The sequence below is a fragment of the Mustela nigripes genome, chromosome 8 (assembly GCF_022355385.1).
Source record: "Mustela nigripes isolate SB6536 chromosome 8, MUSNIG.SB6536, whole genome shotgun sequence".
NCBI classification, from domain to species: Eukaryota; Metazoa; Chordata; class Mammalia; order Carnivora; family Mustelidae; genus Mustela; species Mustela nigripes.
Window position 1 is genome coordinate 17,462,565 of NC_081564.1, and position 20,251 is coordinate 17,482,815.

At 47.2% G+C, this 20,251-nt stretch overlaps 1 protein-coding gene across 2 annotated transcripts in view; it reads left to right on the forward strand.

Moving 5' to 3' along the window:
- ACACB (acetyl-CoA carboxylase beta) overlaps positions 1-20,251 on the forward strand; it is a 125,820-nt gene that overhangs the window by 47,896 nt on the left and 57,673 nt on the right. For both annotated transcript variants that reach the window (XM_059408634.1, XM_059408635.1), the window contains 14 exons: positions 1,147-1,256; positions 1,482-1,563; positions 2,800-2,898; positions 4,117-4,226; positions 4,332-4,442; positions 7,290-7,499; positions 7,777-7,947; positions 10,332-10,493; positions 12,101-12,264; positions 14,596-14,746; positions 14,863-14,966; positions 16,165-16,246; positions 18,522-18,667; positions 19,919-20,069. In XM_059408634.1, coding sequence (XP_059264617.1) covers positions 1,147-1,256; positions 1,482-1,563; positions 2,800-2,898; positions 4,117-4,226; positions 4,332-4,442; positions 7,290-7,499; positions 7,777-7,947; positions 10,332-10,493; positions 12,101-12,264; positions 14,596-14,746; positions 14,863-14,966; positions 16,165-16,246; positions 18,522-18,667; positions 19,919-20,069 — 1,853 coding nt within the window. The remainder of the gene's footprint in view (positions 1-1,146; positions 1,257-1,481; positions 1,564-2,799; positions 2,899-4,116; positions 4,227-4,331; positions 4,443-7,289; positions 7,500-7,776; positions 7,948-10,331; positions 10,494-12,100; positions 12,265-14,595; positions 14,747-14,862; positions 14,967-16,164; positions 16,247-18,521; positions 18,668-19,918; positions 20,070-20,251) is intronic.

Below are 20,251 nucleotides of genomic sequence, written 5' to 3' on the forward strand. Positions count from 1 at the left end.
CTCCTGTGTGGCTTTCCCAGAGGGCCCTGGCATTGACCCCAGCCTGGTGTTACTCTGTCTGTTTTCTTTTTTCTCTTCTCTGACAGTAGAGAAAAACTCAGGGACAAGAGGGAGCTCATCTGACTTCTCACTCTGTCGCCTCTGGGACCTCCCCTGTGGCTGACACTTTTGTGTTCCATAAACATCGGAGGCAGGCAGCTTGGGAGGAAATGCCACTCTTGGTTCTCTTTCAGGATCCACACATAGAATTCTACCCTGTTCCTTCTCAGGATCCCAGAGAATTCCTTAGTACAGAGTGACTAAGCCTTGCCTTGGGCACAAGTCTAGTGTGTCACACTTTAAAACACTGTCCAGTGAACATCCTCTTATCACTCTTGAGCTTCATCGATGAGTAGGATTTTTTTTTAGCACATATTTCTTCCGAGAAGTAGAATTTCTGGTGTAAAGGGCATGAATATTTGAAAATGAAAACATTGTATTGTATTCAGCCTTATAAAGGAAGGAAGTCCTATCACATGGTACAGCATGGAAGGACCTGGAAGACACTATGCTAAGTGCAAGAAACTAGTCATAAAAAGACAAGTATTCTAGGGTTCCCCATAGATGAGGTCCTAGAGTCGTGAACTTCATAGAGACAGAAAGGTGGTGCTGGCCAGGGGCTGCAGGAGGGGTAAAGGGCAGGTATTGTTTCATGAGTTGAATTTCAGATTTGCAAAAGAAAAAAGTTCTGGAGATCTGTTTCACAACAGTGTGAATGTACTAAATGCTATTGAACTGTATGCACAAAAAATGAGTTAGGTGGTAAATTTTATGTTGTATGTTTTTCACTGTGATTAAAAACACTGTATTGTTTAATAGCAAAACAGTATTAAGAGAAACTGGAAATAGGAATTAATCGAACACCCCACCTCTCATCCCAGCCATTCTGATAGCTTCCTTCCTTCTTTCTTTGTTCCTTCCAGGCCTTGTCCTGATGCCTCTGTGTTTTCCCATAGTGGAAGTCATGTTCAGTTGTCTTCAAATGATCATCCACACTTGTCCCTTGTGGCCATAGAATCTTCTCCATTATCCTTCCAATGGCCATAGGTTGTCATGCAGTAAACTTGAGCCTCTCAGTTTTTCTCTCCTTTTCTCATCTAATTCCAGAGTATATCAAGATGGCAGATCAGTATGTCCCTGTCCCGGGAGGGCCCAACAACAACAATTATGCCAATGTGGAGTTGGTTGTGGACATTGCCAAGAGGATCCCCGTGCAGGTAGGTTGGGTGCGTGCCCCAGTCTGCCCACCGCGGGAGGTTGGGTGATGCCCTGAGCTCTGGAGCAGCTCATTCCTGCCTTTCTAGAGGGACAGAGGCTCCAGGTCCTCCAAGACTCTGAAATCCAGAGCTGTTGTGATGCCACGAAAAGCCTCCATGTGTGACGGGGTTGGTGGGGGGGCTCCTCAAAGGAAGATCTTTATTCATGCCTCTCTGTGTTTACAGGCGGTGTGGGCTGGCTGGGGCCATGCTTCTGAAAGCCCCAAACTGCCGGAGCTCCTGTGCAAGCACGAGATTGCTTTCTTAGGTACAGTGTGTCTCTGTTCAATAGACGGGAATCGGGGCATTGACGGAACATTCTGCCGGGTTGTGTCCTCTTTCCAGTGTAGCCCTGCAAGGTGGGAATCAGTTTGATATTCCCACCTCACCCTTTCATGGTCAGGAGCACGCCGGGCCAGGGTGGGAGGGAAGGTTGGCCAACCCAGGGACATAGGAGCCATTGCCATGGGTCCCACAGGAGAATGATGCTGGACAAGCAGGACCCTCTGCTCGTGCCTCTGCCAGTACCAAGATACCAGCCATGTTCGGATATCTGACCGGGTTTGGAGGTCACATTTCTGATAAGCTCACGCCTTTCTTGGGCTAGTCTTAGGGCTTTGGAATGCCCTAGGATTCCAAATTTAGGGACCAAGTCTCTATGACTTATGAGGGAAAATGATGCTTATTGCCGATGGCGTCTGTTTTAGGATTTGCATTTATAAACTTTGTGTGTGCAGCCATGCTGACATCTTTGCATGGTTTAGGGGACTCATTTACCCTCCACGATAAATCCCTCTTACCTCTCCTTCACGCTGGGCCTCCAATACACACCGTATTTGAAACAACTCAGTACGAATCAACACATGCTATCCCGAGAATCTGCCCAGTAACTTGTGCTTGCTGATGTTTTCTCTGTCTGTAGTCTTTGACTGGCTGTTACATGGGGCCCTCGTTACCCCTTAGCTCCTCTGGAGCTTGGTGATCCAGCCCACAGGCCAAGTCCAGCCCGCTGACTGCTTTTGTAAATGAAGTTTTACTGAAACACAGTCTGGCTCATGCATTTATGTCCTGCCTATGGCTGCTTTGGCCCAACACTGGCAAAGCTGGGTATTTGTGACAGAGACAAGCAGACCCACAGAGCTGAAAATAGGTCCGATCTGGCTCATTATAGGAGAAGTTTGCTAACCTAGGGTCTAGTTTTTTTTGAGATGCTAGCTTGCTCTTTGGTCTAGCTTGTTACCTTCTTCCTAAGAAGTGAATTCTGTGGGGGCCACATAGCTTCGGTTATAACTCTGACGAGGTTTACAATCCACATAAAAACAGCAGACTCCTTCCACATCTGATGAAGGAGCAGATACCAGATTTTCCCCTTCCCCAACTTGATGTTCACCTGCTCGAGAACTAGGACCTGAGTACTTTTCTTTGCACATTGGACTGGCACTTGGCTGCAAGTGGCTTGTGACTAACTCTATTCTGCCTTCCCCCTTTGTCCCTGATGCTTCAGGCCCTCCGAGTGAGGCCATGTGGGCCTTGGGAGATAAGATCGCCTCCACCATTGTGGCCCAGACACTGCAGATCCCAACACTGCCCTGGAGCGGAAGCGGTGAGTGGCCTGAGCTTCACTTTGTGGGGGATCTCTTCCACCCAGTCTGAGCAGAGGGGGTGACAGGTGTATGCATTTTTTGTTCTTTCATTAAAAAATTATAAAATTATTATTATTATTTTAAATTTAAAAATTATTAAAGCGGTAGTATAGTTTCATTGTAGATAGCTTAGAAAACACAGAATTCCAAAAAAAAAAGAAAATGAAATAGAAATCATCCATAATCCTATGGCCTGGTGTTGAACATTTGTTATATTCTAGGTACTTACCTTTTCAGCCTTTTTTTCCTAGGCACATCCTTTAAAAATCCAGAGATCTTATATTTACTATCATTTGTGACTTATTTTTTTCTCACTAACCCTTCTATGTCAATAAATACACTTTAGAACATTTTAAATGTCCGCGTAGGATTTTATCAAATAGATATATCGTAATTTATTTAACAGTTCTTTATGGTTAGATGTTTAGGTTGTTTCCAGGCTGTTTACTCTAATTTTTAAAAAATACTAGAAGTAGGGGTACCTGGGTGGCTTAGTCGATTAAGTATCCAACTTTGGCATGGGTCATGATCTCAGGGTCCTGGGGTTGAGGGTCCTTGGGCTCTATGTTCAGAGGGGAGTCTGCTTCCCACCCTCCATGCTTGCTCTCTCTCTTTCTCACATAAATAAATAAGATCTTTAAAAAAAATACTAAAAGTAATAGAGTCTTGATAGTCTATTAGCTATATCTCTATGTATTTTTTAATCATTTCCTTAGGATAAATTCTGAAAAGTGGAATTTCTAGGATAAATTAAAAACAGGAAAAAGTTTTGGGCGTTTCCTATCCAATTTTATTTTTTTCATTCAAAGATGAAATTTTAAATTCAGAATGGAAAGTTTATTTATTTTAAATCTTCACAGGGTTTTAGAAAACGGTGATTTACATATAGATGACACCAGTGAGTAGAATTGGAATTTTTTGAGTTCAGGTTGATGTGGTTGTTTGTGGTAGGCTCAATCTGAATTTCTTAAGTTTGATTTCCCATTCAAGGTTGAGTCAGCCCTAAAGAAAATTAAAAGCCGTTATGGAAAAATTAAAAGACCATGTCTGTATATGGTTGGTCTAGCGCCCAGGTCTAGAGAGGCTTTGGTGAGGGATGGCCCTGTGGTTTCTATATTGTGTATCTCTGCCATCCTTGGGAGGATTCAGCTTTTTTTTTTTTTTTTGTGGTTTTCTAGGTCTGATGGTGGAATGGGCAGAAGGTGATCTGCAGCAGGGGAAAAGAATCACTGTCCCAGAAGATGTTTACAACCAGGGTTGTGTGAAAGATATAGATGAGGGCTTAGAGGTAAATACAAGGCTTGGGGGGCCAAGATGCTGGAACCTTATCATCATCCCAGTAGCTTGGAAACTGCCCACCTTCTAAAGAGGTCTGTTTGTCCTTCACCCCCAGGTGGCAGAAAAAATTGGTTTTCCCTTGATGATCAAAGCATCCGAAGGCGGTGGAGGGAAAGGAATCCGGAAGGCAGAGAGTGCTGAGGACTTCCCAGTCCTTTTCAGACAAGTGAGCTCTTCTTTTGGAGCACTTTTCCATATATCTTTGGGGAACTGTGTGTGTTTAGTTGTTGGCCACCAGATGATTTTCATTAGCATTACTGTGTCGGAAACAAGTAGGACACTTTCGGGAACTGGAATATTGCTGGGATGTGGGCTGAAGCAAATGTGTATGTTTTCTGCCACAAGTCCCTGGTTTGGGTTGATCCGTACCCATTTCCTTGGATGTTCTATACTGTGAATACATGTGACTTTAAATGATTTCGGAGATACAGGGCTAGAGTATCTATCTGTTTGTGACTATATTTATGTCTGTTGGAAGAGGGGACATTTTGTCAATTTTAGTAGTCTTGGTATTTTTAACATCTCTAGGTGACTGACTTTTGTTCTAGGAATGAACCGTGTATTTACTGACTTGTAGCTGGCTTTTCACTTTTAAGACTTTATACCTGTTTTAGTTGCCCATTGGCAATGTTTAAAAAAAAAAAAAAGGTAGGCTAATGATCTTCCCATTTTTAATGCAACTATTTTAGAATTTCTAGGCTCTCTTCTAGACCTTGTTCACATGCGTGTTTTAAAGAGCTGCATTCATTTTCCATGGTGTTTTGTTCTATGTTTCAAAAAAATTCTAAACTGGACATCACAGGTGTTCCATTTGTTCCAGTCTTTACAATTATTTTGATGATTGCATAATATCCCTGTGTGTCTGTAGTCTTCCTTATCAAGGAAGATCACCTTTTTTTTGTGAAATGTTATGCTTGTTTCCACTTCTGTTGTTATGAGTAAGGCTACTATAATTCAATATGTTTCATAATAATATATACTATCTATAATACATATTATACAATATGTATTATATTGTATATTATAATGCATTACATGATAACATGGAACATAAATAATGCTTTTTCTTTTCCCTCCTGAATTGTTTTCTTGGGTAAAAACTATGTGCCAAGGACTTAGTTAAATAACATGCATGTGCACATACAAAGACACGTCAATAAATTGCTTTCTAAAAAGGTTTGCCAGTTAAACAGCTGTGGGCAGTATATGAGTGTTCTATAAAGTTGTAGTTTCTCTATCACATGTCTCCCCTGGGCTGGATAGGTTTCTGGGGTACTTTGCGAGGAGAAGACGTTCTGTTTACTTGAAAGTTGCAGAAGTAGCATGCAGTCTCCATCTCCCCTTGGTTTCCATTGTTCACATCTTTGTTAGCTCTGCCATGTTTGTCACAACTAACAGATTAATAGGGATACATTTCTATTAAGTTAACTCCAGACTTGACTCAGATCTCACCAGTTTCCCCCACTAATCTCTTATTTCTGTGTCAGGATCTGGTCCTGGATCCTCTTTTACATTTAGGGTCATTAGGTTTTAAATCTTTCCCCTCCTTCCTTTCTTTAAAATAGATATTACTTTTTAGGGCTGTTTTCAATTCACAGCAAAAGAGAGTGGAAAATACAGGAGGTCCATATCCTCACTGCCCCCACACACGCATGAGCGTGTTTCTTTTGATCACATGAGTGCAGTATGAAGATGTTCTTACGCGAACGTTCAAACACTTTAGGGATAGGTTAAGCATAAAAAAGGAGCATTCTCTTTTCACCACCACCTCTGAACTCCTCCCTTTTCCCAAATGTAACCAATTTTTTAAAGAAGTTTTTAAAAGATTAAAAAAATTTTTTTAAGTTTTTATTTATTTATTTGACACAGAAAAAGAGAGATCATAAGTAGGCAGAGAGGCAGGCAGAGGGGTAGGGGAAGCAGGCCCCCTGCTGAGCAGAGAGCCTGATGTGGGGCTTGATCCCAGGACCCTGAGATCATGACCTGGGCTGAAGATAGAGGCTTAACCCACTGAGCCACCCAGGTGCCCCAGATTTTTAATATTCTTTAGAGTAGTCCCTACACCCCATGTGGGGCTTGAACTTACAACCCCGAGATCAAGAATCTCGTGCTGTGCCGACTGAGCCACCCAGGCACCTCTGTGTCTACTTTTATGTAGACATTCATAACAGCTCTATTTTATTATTTTTCACATAAACAGGGCCATCCCATCTATTACTGCAGCCTGCTTTTTATTTTTATTTTTATTCATTTATTTATTTGATGGAGAGACAGAGTGAGAGCAAGAATTCAGGCAGGGGGAGTGGAAGAGGGAGAAGCAGGCTTCCAGCCGAGCAGGGAGCCCGATGCGGGGCTTGATCCTAGGACCCTGGGATCCTGACCTGAGCCAAAGGCAGACGCTTAATGACTGAGCCACCCAGGCACCCGTACAGCTTACATTTTTAAAAGAAATTCTTAGCAATCATCCCATTTGAATACTTTTTTTAAATATATATATCATCATTAAGAATTTCTGGACAATTTCCTTTTAGCCATCCAAAGGAAGATATAAGACTAAATGTGGATTACACCATGGACAGCTGGCTGAGAGAGTACTGTTTAAGAAGGAGGAAAAGAGACCTGCTCAGAGGTGGCATGTTTTGGTCCCATTTTTATTCACAAAACATTCCGTGTGTTGTGTGTGTTCCTGAATGTGCAGCAGAAACCACTATGTACCCAGCTCCTACCGGCACATTAACTTAACCAATTAACTCTTAACGACATTGAACTCTTACCCAGCATGCTCCCAAATCCTAACAGCACATTATCTCTAGGAGATGGGATTGTGGGGAAATTCCGCCTGCCACATGGTGTATTTTGACAGTGTTGGACTTCAAACGAGGAGAACGGCATATCTGCAAGAGAAGCGAAACAAAGCTAAACAATCAGCAGAATCGTGGACATATTTTCAGAGGGCTTCCCACCCCAGCCCTGGTCCCCCAGGATAAAGTGAACCACTCTGCTGTCCCCCCAGGTGCAGACTGAGATCCCCGGCTCCCCCATCTTCCTCATGAAGCTGGCCGAGCATGCCCGACATCTGGAGGTCCAGATCCTTGCTGACCAGTATGGGAACGCCGTGTCCCTGTTTGGGCGTGACTGCTCCATCCAGCGGCGGCATCAGAAGATCATTGAGGAGGCGCCGGCCACCATTGCCATACCGGCTGTCTTCGAGTTCATGGAGCAGGTGGGCTCTGCAGAGCTCGGGTCGGAGAAGGGTTGGGGGCAGCTGCAGGGAGAGACCATCTCTGCTCAGCCAGCAAGAGTGCCCTACAGTCCATCTTGCTAACATGGGGTGGGTGTCCATGAAGACACCCAGGGGCCCTGCTAGGGAGTGCGATCTCCGAGGTCCCAAAGGATGCCCAGCAGATCCTCAGCATTTGGTGGGGAACCTAGTAAGCTCCCCGTGAAGAAGATCTGAGAAAACCACTGGCAGCTGTTCAGGCTCTGTGTCTTCTTTGCAGTGTGCCGTCCGCTTGGCCAAGACTGTGGGCTACGTGAGCGCGGGGACGGTAGAATATCTCTACAGCCAAGATGGCAGTTTCCACTTCTTGGAGCTGAATCCCCGCCTGCAAGTGGAGCACCCCTGCACAGAGATGATCGCGGATGTCAACCTGCCGGCTGCCCAGCTGCAGGCAAGGATCTGGGCTCAGAGCCCTGGGATTTCTTCCAGTGGGGCTGGCATCCCCTGTCCTGCCCTTAGTAGCCCGTCCTGCTCCCCTCTTGGCGGGCTGTCCCCGGGGAAGTGAGTGTGTTATCGTGTGAGTGGCATCGAGAGCCACACAGCCTGAGAACCTTCCGTGGAGTGGTTCGTCACCTTTGTCTGGCTGTGTGGCCCTTTGAGACATGGGCAAAAATCTGTTGAATTTTTTCCTGGGTGGGGATATATTTTCTATAGTTCGAGGCATTCATGGACCCCCCCGCACCCCCCCGTTCTCCATTCACAGACCCAGAGAAGTATTTCTCAATCTTTTTTTCATTCCTGCCCCTATAAGGAGCCTGTTTAGACACCCCCCCAATTTCTCCCCTTATAAAACTTAAATATCACAGATATACTGTATATGCTTTGGCTGAAGACGTATCTGGGACTGATACCTACACGAGTAGAATCATTTCATCCCCAAGAGCAGATTTACCCCCTTGAGGGACAGTATTGTCCGTACTGAGTTGGGAACTCCTGCACAAATAGGAACTCCAGTGCTTAAAATGTATAAATGTGTGTCTCCTTGCTTCCTTTCCTCCCTCCCTCCATCCTCGTCTTTATTCTTTTCTACTTTGTCTTTCTTTCTTTCTTTCTTTTAGTTTGGGAAATTTTAGAAGGAATGTTACAACTATAGTAATTACCACCTGTCCCCTGTGCCTCAACCTATTGGTTGTTAACTGCTAGCACATTTGTGTTCTTTCTATTTGTGTGTCTGTGTAATCTTTTCTCTTTTTTGGCTTAACTTTTTGAGAGATGTTTTGACTTGAACCTTCATGGTGTTTTGCCTGTAAATACTTGAGTAAAAGGACCTCCTAAGAGAAACATCATTCTTAAAAAAGAAAGAAAGAAAGAAAGAGAGAGAGAACAAGATCATTCTGGCACAATACCACAATAAAATGATGACACTTGGAAAATAAACCACTAATGCCCCTGCACATCTACCTAAAATTAAAAGTATAAAATTTAAAAAAATGTTTTGACTTTTTTAAAAAAAGATTTTATTTATTTACTTGAGAGAGAAAGAGAGTGTGCATGCACAGGAGCAGGGGAAAGTGGCAGAGGGAGAGGGAGAAGCAGGTTCCCTACTGAGCAGGGACCCCAAAGCAGGGCTCGATCCTGGGTCCATGGGATCATGACCCGAGCCCAAGGCAGACGCTTAACTGACTGAGCCACCCAGGTGCTCTAAAACTGAATATTTTATAAGATCATATATCACCTTAAGATTTCCCCATGGTGGGACGCCTGGGTGGCTCAGTGGGTTAAGCCTTTGCCTTTGGCTCAGGTCTTGATCTCCGGGTCCTGGGATGGAGTTCCACATCGGGCTCTCTGCTCAGCGGAGAGCCTGCTTTCCTCTCTCTCTCTGTGCCCATCTCTCAGCCTACTTGTGATCTCTTTCTCTATCAAATAAATAAATAAAAATCTTAAAAAAAAATTTCCCATTGTCCCAATAATATCCCTTTACCACTGTTTCTTATTTGTTGTTAAGATGCTCAGGATCTGTTCCAAGACCTCACATTCCATTTCATGGTCACAACTTTGAGTCTCTCGTATGGAACCCCACCTCAGGGGTACTTTTTGTTCTCAGTGGTGGCATTTGTGGAGAGCTCAGGCAGAACAGCCCTCAGTGTGTATTTTCCTGACTACTTTCTCCTGACGAGAGTCCCTGAGACATTTTCATGAGTCGTTCCTCAGGCTGTGTGTGTCAGGACCATAATTGTGTCTTGTGCTCATTCCTTAGGGCCAGCTTTCGGGGTCCTTTTAAAACAGTTAACTCTGCAGTGGGACACCCTCCTCACCTTCCATGGCACTCGGGATTTGTCATTTTCATCTGATTCCAGCATTTTCTTGTTGCGTGACATGGCTTTATAGAAAGTTGCTGCTTTTCCCGTTGACACTGTTTGCTCCCTGGGGGCAGAGTCAAGCCTTCTGTCTTTTTCTTTTCTTTTTTTAAAGATTTAATTTATTTGACAGACAGAGCCCAAGCAGGAGGAGGGGCAGGCAGAAGCAGAGGGAGAAGCAGGCTCCCCGCTGAGCAAGGAGCCTGACCTGGGTCTCAATCCAGGGATGCTAAGATCATGACCTGAGCTGAAGACAGACGCTTAACTGGCTGAGCCACCCCGGCACCCCTTCTGTCTTTCTCTTGCTTTGCTTCTCCTGCCACCATGTGGCCCAGTGTCTGCTGCCCGGCAGGTGCTCGGGATACCGAAGATATTTCCTGCACCTCTTCCTCCGTGACGTCTAGCTGTGCATTCAGTATTTGTGGGCCTGGGTATTAGTGGGTACTGACCGTCTGTGGGGTGCATTTCTTCGTTTCAGATTGCCATGGGGGTGCCATTGCACCGGCTGAAGGATATCCGGCTTCTGTATGGAGAGTCGCCATGGGGCGTGACGCCCATTTCATTTGACACTCCTGCCAACCCTCCGCTCGCCCGAGGCCATGTCATCGCGGCCAGAATCACCAGTGAGAACCCTGATGAGGCAAGTTTGGGTGTTTCCCTGCGCCTGCTGCCTCCAGGCTCCCAGGGTGGGGCCGACCCTGAATATTAGCTTTGGATGAGATGCCCAGGCTTCCTGGAGGACAGACAAGGGAACTGTAGCGTGGGAAGGCAGTGGCTTCTTGATGGGAAGGGTATGCCCAGCACAGGGGCAGGTCCCAGCAGGCATCTTGTTGCTCACGTACAGGACAGTGCCACTGAGAGGCATCGTTTTCCCTGCGCTATAGCTCCAGAGGCTAGGGTCTTGCCTTGTGCCTGGGATCTGCTGAGGCTGTGATGGAGCCCCAGGGCTGGACCCTATGGGCCATGTCCATCTTTGGGACAGGCAGCCAGCTTTTGATCCCAGGTCCTTGGTTTTCTGCCCCCCAACCCCATCCTCTTTGCTGCACCATAGATGGAGTCTGGTCCCTTGTAAGGAGTTCCTTTGTGACTTGTTCTTCTCTGTACCTTCAAAATCTAGCCAGTGGCATCTGTCATACTTGATGTGCTTGCTTGTGGTTGACTGTCACATCAGCTGCATAGACTACCACAACCTCATTGTTTAATGATTACATTCAAGAAACTTGGGATAAGAGAGATTTGTCTCCCCTGCCTGCCTTTTAATTAAAGAATTGTAAGCTATGGTAGCTGTAACAGCTTGGCATCTTTGGCTGCAAACAACTGACTCTGCTGGGGGACAAGTGAAATGGGAATTCTTTAGGGGGATGATGGCTTGTTTACAGTGCCTGGGAAGATGGAGGACTCAGAGTGGAGATAGCCGGGCACCTGCAATTCTCCATCTTTCAGAACGGATGCCTCCATTACACAGGTCAAGAGTCTTAATTCCAGCGAGAGGGTCCACGTCCATCCACCCTTACCAAAATTATACTGAGGGGGATGGGCCTTCCGTACCACCCCCACGTCCCATAAGCAAATTAGATGTGTGTTCGTATCACATTTTTTTACCTGCTGGCATTTTCATAATCCTGGAATTCAAAATCCAACCCTTCTTCTCTTTCATTTAAACTTTTCATTACTGACAATGTCAAGTTTATAAAACCAGAATGAACTTTCACTCAGTTCCATCAGTGAACAGCGTTCCCCCTATTGTACCTGTACCTTCTCCCCCATCCCAACATGATTATTTTCATAGTTTGTTTTTCTTTTTAAGATTCTTTGAGAGAGAAAGACAGAGATAAGAGAGAGCACGAGTGGGGAGGAGAAGGTGAAGCAGGCTCCCTGCTGAGCAAGGAGACCGTGTGGGGCTCGGTCTCTAGACCCTGGGATCATGACCTGGGCCAAAGGCAGCAGCTTAACTGAATGAGCCACTCAGATGCCCCCCACTTTTTAAAAGATTTTATTTATTTATTAGAGACAGAGACAGTGAGAGAGAATCAGAGATTTTTTTAAAGTAAAAATTACATTTATGCATGAACATCTTGACATGGGTACACCCACACCGCTAGTGGGAGAGATCAACGTTCTATTGATCACACTAAGCTGTGGGTTGTGGTGGAGGTTCTGGATTTGTCTAGGATTTAATTCTGATGCAAATATATCTGGAGTGATGACCCCCTCCCTCCCATTTTGCTTTTGCTTTCCTCACTCCAGGGGTTTAAGCCAAGCTCTGGAACGGTTCAGGAACTGAATTTCCGGAGCAACAGAAACGTCTGGGGTTATTTCAGCGTGGCGGCTGCTGGCGGCTTACACGAATTTGCTGACTCCCAGTTCGGGCACTGCTTCTCCTGGGGAGAGAACCGGGAAGAGGCCATTTCGTTAGTATCTTCCTGCACCCCTCCTCTTTTCCCTCCTTCCTTGCAGAAGCTAAAAGCCTGGGGCTTCAGAAACAGTAATACTTTAGGAGGTAAAGGAGTGAATCACAGAGCAGACCCTATCTTCAGTGACCTTTGCTGAAGTCCAAGGGCAAAGTCTCCCCTCTTCCTGTATCTGAGATCCATGAGGTCAAATCTGCTCACGAGTTCACCAAGGTCATTTGGTCTTGAGGTCATTATGGATTGCACTTGGGAGAGATTCCAAAAGGGGATTCCAAAATTTAAAAGGTGCCAAGTACTAGAGCTTTTTAAGAAAAAGGGGTGTGGGGCTACTTCTTTAAATTTAAACCTTATAAGTAGGTCCTGGAGAAACCCACATTGACAAAGGGGTTCCTGAATCCCAAAACACCCACAATCTCCTGTTTCTCCTGCCTTGCCCTGAGTGCAGAAACGCAAAACCCAGCGCACTTTGTAATTAAACATTCTTGTGTTTAAACGTTCTCGTGTTTAGAGTGAAAAATCCCCAAAGGCTTTGTGGATGTTTTGTTTAAAAAGCATTATAATTGGGGCTCCTGGCTGGCTCAGTGGGTACAGCACAAAACTCTTGATTTCGGCATTGTAAGTTCAAACCCCACATTGGGTGTAGAGCTAACTCTAAAATAAAATCTTTAGGGACACCTGGCTGGCTCAGTTGGTAAAGTGTCTTTCTTGATTTTGGCTCAGTTCATGATCTCAGGGTGGTGAGATCAAGCCCCACGTAGGGTTCCTTGCTGAGCATGGAGCCTGTTTAGGATTTTCCCTCCCCTAGCCCCCTCACTCACTCACTATCTCCCTTTCTCTGTTAAAAAAAAAAAAAAGGAAAGAAAAATTTTAATTATGAAAAAAACTTAAAACATAATAAAAAAGCATTGAAATCTATCTAGCCCAGGGCACTTAGTCGTGATTTAAATTGATTTTGGTGATTTTGATGAGTGGGCTTTCTTTGCTAGCTTCATGCAATCAGTTTTAATCAGGCTGAGTGAAAAATGGAAAGGGGAGGGAGGCCAGTCAGTCCGGCCCATTCTGATCTCTGATGGAAACAGCCTGTGGCTTGTCCTATGCTGGTCATAGGCCTATAGACTTAAGAATTCAGAGGGAAAAATTCTGTTGTTGTTTCTTTGAGAGAGAGAGCACTAGTGAGGAGGAGCAGGGGGAGAGGAAGAGAGAGAACCTTAAGCAGACTCCCCACTGAGCACAGAGCCTAAAGCAGGGGCTCTCATGACCCTGAGATCATGACCTGGGCAGAAATCTTGTTGGCCGCGTAACCAGCTGAGCCACCGAGGGGCCGCTAATATGGTCTAATAGGGGGACCAGCTGTGTCCCCTTCCCCAGGACTGAGGGCTTCCCAGGATTTGGAATTTCTCACTGCTAAAACTGGGCACGTCCTGAGCAAACTGGAACAAGTTGGTCACTCTTGAGCCCAAAGGCTTGATGCTTACCTGCAGACTCCGGGCCCGCACCTGACTTTCCTCTGACTACTGATGAGTTCATTTGACCTCAGTGCATCTTTCTTTCCCTGGCCCTGAATTGGGGTTGTTCTTACCCCTTTGCCACGCCTACTGAATGCACATGGGAATGCCATGACAGGTATAAAAGCTGTCCTCTCCCAGGAGGAGAATTGCTCTAGTGCCCCTTCTTTCTCTGGTACAGTCTCCCTATGATTTCCTAGGGATTCGGGGCTTCAGCCCTTCGGGCTGGAGCCCTCTTTGGGGAGAGGCCATCCCTCTGGGAAATGGGAGGTGGTGACCAACCGAGCACATGCAGACAGGTGACTGCCATACCCTGTGTGGGGTAACAGCGTTGGCCTTCCGTTAGACACACCTCGTGCATACCCTGCAGAGCAGCTGTGTGGAATGCTCAGGGGGGTCGGGGGGGGTAGCACCTGCTCTGGGACATGGGGATTTAAAGAGGTCCAGCTGCAGGGAGGCAGAGCAACCGGCTATGGTTAATAAGAATCAATCACAGCCATTCATCATGTTTATAACGGCTGACCTTATTTATCGGAGACTATGTGCTTTATATGGATTGTCTCATTTTAATTCTCCCAGCACCTGTGTGAAGTCAGGTTTATTTCCCCATTTTCCAGATGAGGAAACTGAGGCCCAGAGTGATTAAGTTACTTGCCCAAGATTGCTTGACCAGTAAATGCTGGAGCCAAGATGGACACCTGGGCTGCTGGACTCAGGCCCCTCTCTCAACTGTGCTCTTCTGGGCTCTCCGAGAACCAGGCAGGAGCTCTGCCGACACGTATGTTATGTTAATTTGGAAAACGATCCATGTGCCTTTCCTCTCAAGGAACATGGTGGTGGCTTTGAAGGAACTGTCCATCCGAGGCGACTTCAGGACCACCGTGGAGTATCTCATTAACCTGCTGGAGACTGAGCGCTACCAGAACAACGACATCGACACTGGCTGGTTGGATTACCTCATTGCTGAGAAAGTGCAGGTGGGGAGCTGCCCTGTTCTCCCCTCAGGGTCACGGAGGCCCCCCACCCCCGCCCCACTTCCCGGCTCCCCGTGGGCTTAGTCACCACTGACACTGAAGGGCGGAGTCTCTTCTAGGCTGAGAAACCAGATATCATGCTCGGTGTGGTGTGCGGGGCCTTGAACGTGGCCGACTCGATGTTCAGAACTTGCATGACGGATTTCTTACACTCGCTGGAAAGGTAGGGTGCAGGGGTAATTCACCCTCTCCTCCATGGGATGAGTGTTAGTGGCAAGTAAGGCAGAGAATCAGGCAGCAGGCAATTAGGGAATCCTGCCTCTGAAAGGAATCTACTTGCCTCTGAAATTCCTCTCCTGTAAATCAAGGCTGCAGGAGAGGAGGCCGCTGGTGGGGGGGGGGGGGGGCCTCAAGGGGACCAGCCCCAGGCAAATGGCTGTAGTCTTAGTCATGCTGACTTGTGTAAGGTACTTCATAGCACTTGAGTTCAAAGAGGAGATGAATTGAGAAGCAAAGCAGGTGATGGGTCACCTCTGCAAATGTTCCTTCCAGACCCTCACCTGAGTTGTGTGTGGCTAGTGAAGTGGACCAGCATGGAAGTAGGGGCTCACCATGAGGATGGGCCAGTGTTTCTCAGCCCCAGCACCCTTGACATTTTTGACTGACTGTTTTATTGTGGGGGCTCTCTTGTGCACTGTGGGAAGTTAGTAGGAGTCCCCCATCTTTCCACCAGGAGTCACCATAATCAAATATGTCTCCAGACATAGCCAAATGTCCTGGGGAAGAGGCAGAAATCACCCCTAGAGACACTGTGATAGGCAAATAAAGCTACCAAAACAACTTTAGAAAGGCAAGAGATGTTAGAGCGGGTTGTCATGCTTGTGCAGAGTAATAGAGTAGCAATGCCTGTGTCTCCTTCCTTCCCACATTGGGAATTTTTTCCCAGAACGAGCATTAAGGATTTTGCTTCCTGGAAAGCCGTTTTGAAATTTCTCACCCTTCAGCAAGTGCTGTTCCCTTAAGTTCTGAGCAGTGTCACATTCCTTGCCTTTCCATCGGATTTAGCTTTCTTTCTTTTTTTTTTTTTTTTTAAAGATTTTATTCATTTATTTGACACAGAGAGAGAGATCACAAGTAGGCAGAGAGGCAGGCAGAGAGTGAGGAGGAGGAAGCAGGCTCCCCGCCAAGCAGAGAGCCAGACGCGGGGCTCGATCCCAGGACCCTGAGATCATGACCCGAGCTCAAGGCAGAGGCCTAACCTGCTGAGCCACCCAGGCGCCCCCAGATTTAGCTTTCTAAATACAGCCAGATGTGTTGGTGTTTAGGCGAGGCAAAGAGCTGGGTGATTAGTTTAAATCCAGAGGGTGGCCCTAGTGTTCTCGTTCATTCCCACAGCCAACTGCACGTCTCTTTTCTTTCAGGGGCCAGGTCCTTCCTGCAGCTTCTCTGCTGAACATTGTGGATGTGGAATTAATTTATGGAGGTGTTAAGTACATCCTCAAGGTGAAGGCCCTGGGTTTCTTGGATGTCTCCAGCATTTTGGAGGCTGATGGGAGCTTTTCTTTCTGGAGTGGACTTGCTTCTGTTGGGTGCTGGGACTCCCCAGGCAATCCCATGCCCTTGAAACCTAAGCATTTAGGGTTTGGGCATGTGCAGCCTTGTGCAATACACACGGTGTACAGGAGACTGTGTATTTGGGTTCTGGGGCTGAGGTAACAGGGAACCATGAGCCAGTGGCTTCAGGCAACAGAAGTGTGTTCTGAGTCTGGAGGCCAGAGTCTAAAATTAAGGTGTCAGCTGGGCCCTTTGAAGTCTCCAGGAGAGAATCTATTTCATGCTTTCCTAGCTCCTGGTGGTTGTGGGTCTGACCTTGGTGTTCCGTGGCTGGTAGAATGTCACTCCAAGATATGCCTCTGGCTTCATATGGCTGCCTTTTCTCTGTGGGTGTGTCTGTGTGTGTGTGTCTGTGTGTGTGTGTGTACATTGTCTTCCTCTGTGTGTCTCTGCTCTGAAGAACACCACTCATACAGGATTTAGAACCCACCCTCCTCCAGGATGACCTCATCTAACTAACTCCATGTGCAAAGACACTATTTCCAAATAAAGTCACATGCCCAGGTACTCGGAAGGACATGAATTTGGGGGCACAGTATCCAGTTTGGTACCAAGCATAAGCAGGACCTTTGCTGAGCCGGCATAGTGTGTGGCTCCATTTCCAGGGGCCGTGAGGCCAGCTCTGTCCTGTGTGTCTGCACCAAAGGTCAATGTATGGCTTTTGGATCTCTCTCTGGTCTACCTTGGGCTTCCTGGGCAGTTTACTTGGTGCTGCTGTGCTCTGTCAGAAGTATCCCGTTACCCTTCCTGGGGCATCTGAGGTCATTTCAGAGAGAATATCACCATATCTGAGATGTGTGGGCACAGGATGAGACCCTGGGTCCAGGTCAGGGTGACCCGTGGGGGCCAAGTGTCCCCAAGAAGCTAAGGCCTCCTTGGGAGGGAGAAGATAACATAGAATTCAAGTCTGACTTTGAGGCAGAATTTTTTTGTTCTGTTACTTTATTTTTAAGATGACTGAGCACGTGTTGTTACCCTTTCAGCTTTGGGGATTTTTAGGGTCGATGTAGTCAAACAAGTATGTTCTCCATGGGGCCCTGCTTTGAAACCACTCCTCTTTACCTGTCCATGCTTCCTGACTATTTAAGGGGCCTGGTTCCCCCAGCAGGATTTTAAGTGTGACACATGCTTACTGTATAAAATTTTAAATTTTCAAAAAAAGCATAAAACATTGAGGGAACTCCCATGAACGTTTCAGCACTGACTTTGCAAAGTTGAGATCATGGTGCAAATACTGTTTTACTGCTTTGATATTATCATGGCCTGAAGTTTTCCCATGTTATTAAACAGTTTTCTTAATATCAGTTTGGTGTCTAGAGCCAACGGTCCAATGGAACTTTCAGTAGGAACGGAAGTGTGCTGTATCTGTGCTTTCCAGTGTGGCCACGGGGGACTACTGAGCACTGAGGAACTGAATTCTATATATTATTTAAGTTAAATTAATTTACATGTAAATAGCCAGCCTAGCTCTATTTGACAGTGGGGTTCCAGAGAATTCCATTGCAAGGCTGCGGGATAGCTAGTTTGTGTCTCAGTCTTACTGTTACCATGAATAATGTTGCAATAAACATTCCTCAGTTTCTTGGAATCTTTCCTCTCAACATATGTATCTTAGAGGTCGAGGGCTTTTTAGGGCTATCTGTTTTCTGAGAGAGAGCACCAAGAATGAATGAATCCAGGGCTAGTATGTCAGATTGAAATGCAGAGCCGAGGCCAGGGCCTGGCCACCTGGCCTCTCTTGAGGGTCCCAAAGGTCTTGTGTGCTCCTGAGCAGAGCTGGACTTGGGGGACAGAGTCCTGGTCACTGGTGGAGTCTCCAGGGCTGTCTCATTCAAGGTGAGACCCACCCCAAACCCTGCACCTTCCCTGCTGCTCCTGGGGGCTCTGCTTGGGGCTGATGCCTAGAGGCAGGAATGAGAAGGGCTTGTGATTGGCAGGAGATGACCAGGCTGGGCTGCACCCACAGATGGTGGCCACTAGCCCTGCTGTGGGACAGGTGTGGTGCACTGACTGTGGCCCCATCGGCTGCTCCCCGAGGGTACACTCCACCATGGACCATAGCCCTTGCTCCTGGTGGTGGGGGTGTGGGGCAGATGGTGCCCTGGGGCCCAGGGACAAGCAGGCCTCCTGGATTCAGGCAGGGACACTGAGCCTGTCCCCGCAGGTGGCCCGGCAATCTCTGACCATGTTCATCCTCATCATGAACGACTGTCATATCGAGATCGATGCCCACCGGCTAAGCGATGGGGGGCTCCTGCTGTCCTATAATGGTAACAGCTATACCACCTACATGAAAGAAGAGTTTGACAGGTATGTAGGGGGCCTGGGCGAGGGGCACAACGCAGAACCACGCTTTCCCATGGGGCTCAAAGATATAAAGCCAGCTCTGTGCAGCCCAAGGGTCTTAGAAAAATACCTTCCCCAGTAGATTCTGGGGCCCATGGAGAGGAAAGTCTCTTGGCTGGACAAACTCAAAGCTGGCAGACGTACTGGGGAGGTTCCCAAGAGGCCTGCTTCTGGTAATGTGGGAGAGTCCGGAGCCAAATGGGCCGTGACTCCCAAATCCTGGGCCTGCAAGGTGTATGACAGCGTGTCAGCCGCTCCTTGTCTGAGCTGCAGCGCCCACAGTCATCTGAGCTCGGGCTTGGAGGAGCGGCAGCCTTCCAGTTAGGGCTGGATGTACAGGCACAGGACAAGGTTTTGGGATAAGACCACGGTCATGACTCATGGAGCCTGCTGGTGAACATGACACATCAAGCAAGCAGAAGGAGCAGGACTGATCACTGTGCACCTGGATAAGTGAAATGCAGGATACATAAGTGTAGGAAGTACTTAGCACAGAAGCATCATGAACTCTCCCCCAGAGCCCCTCCCTTTGTGGTGCACTTAACCACACTTAAGCTTGTACAGTGAAGTGTAGGTCAGCCAGGCTGAGTGGGCAGCCAAGACTTCCTCTGCCCCTCCAGCCCAGGAGAATCAGGCCAGGGTTGGGGGATGGTGGGGAGGTGGGGTGATTTGCACCATAGGCCCCGTTCCTGGAAAGCTCCACTTAGAGAATTGTCTCCCTTCCCAATCCTCGAAGTTTTGAAAGAAGGCAGACTGGATTCATGCCAACCAGAGTACTGTTATATTACCTCATTTTACCCATGTTCTGTCTGCCAAGAATATTCGAGATTATCATAGACGTCCCCCCCAACCCCCCACCTCCTGGGACATACTCTGGCCAGTTCAGTTATAAGGTGAAGCCTAAAGTCAGTAAATATTTCTTGGAGAATATCAGTGGCTTTCTCTGTGCCTCTTAGAATTGTATCGGGAAAAGGAACTGGTTTTCAGCCAGAAAAGGGTCATACCCTTTGCACATCCCACTCATTCCCAGTATCTTTGTGGTAACGTCAGATGCTAGCGTTAGGGTGAGTGAAATCCTGCAGACCACATATGGTGGGGGGAAGGGGACACTCTGGGCTGCCGTCAGGAAGGGGAAAACGTTGTCAAAAGGCAGACATGAGCACACTGGGTCCATGGTCTTCCCGCAGCTACCCACCCGCCCCTTTTGTCTCCCAGTTACCGTATTACCATCGGCAACAAGACTTGCGTGTTTGAGAAGGAGAACGATCCCACGGTCCTGAGGGCCCCTTCAGCTGGGAAACTAATACAGTACACGGTGGAGGACGGGGGCCATGTTGAGGCAGGGAGCAGCTATGCCGACATGGAGGTGAGTACAGAGTCGGCCCTTGGGTTAGGGCTGCAGCCAGGCCTCCCCTTCACCCCGCTCCCCAAGGGGGAACCATTCCGCATTGCACCTGCACCCCTGCACCCTGGGCCAGCTGGCCTCACCTCTCCTCTGGGCCACCATCGATTCCTCAGAGAGTTCCAATTATCTGCAGTATTCAAAGG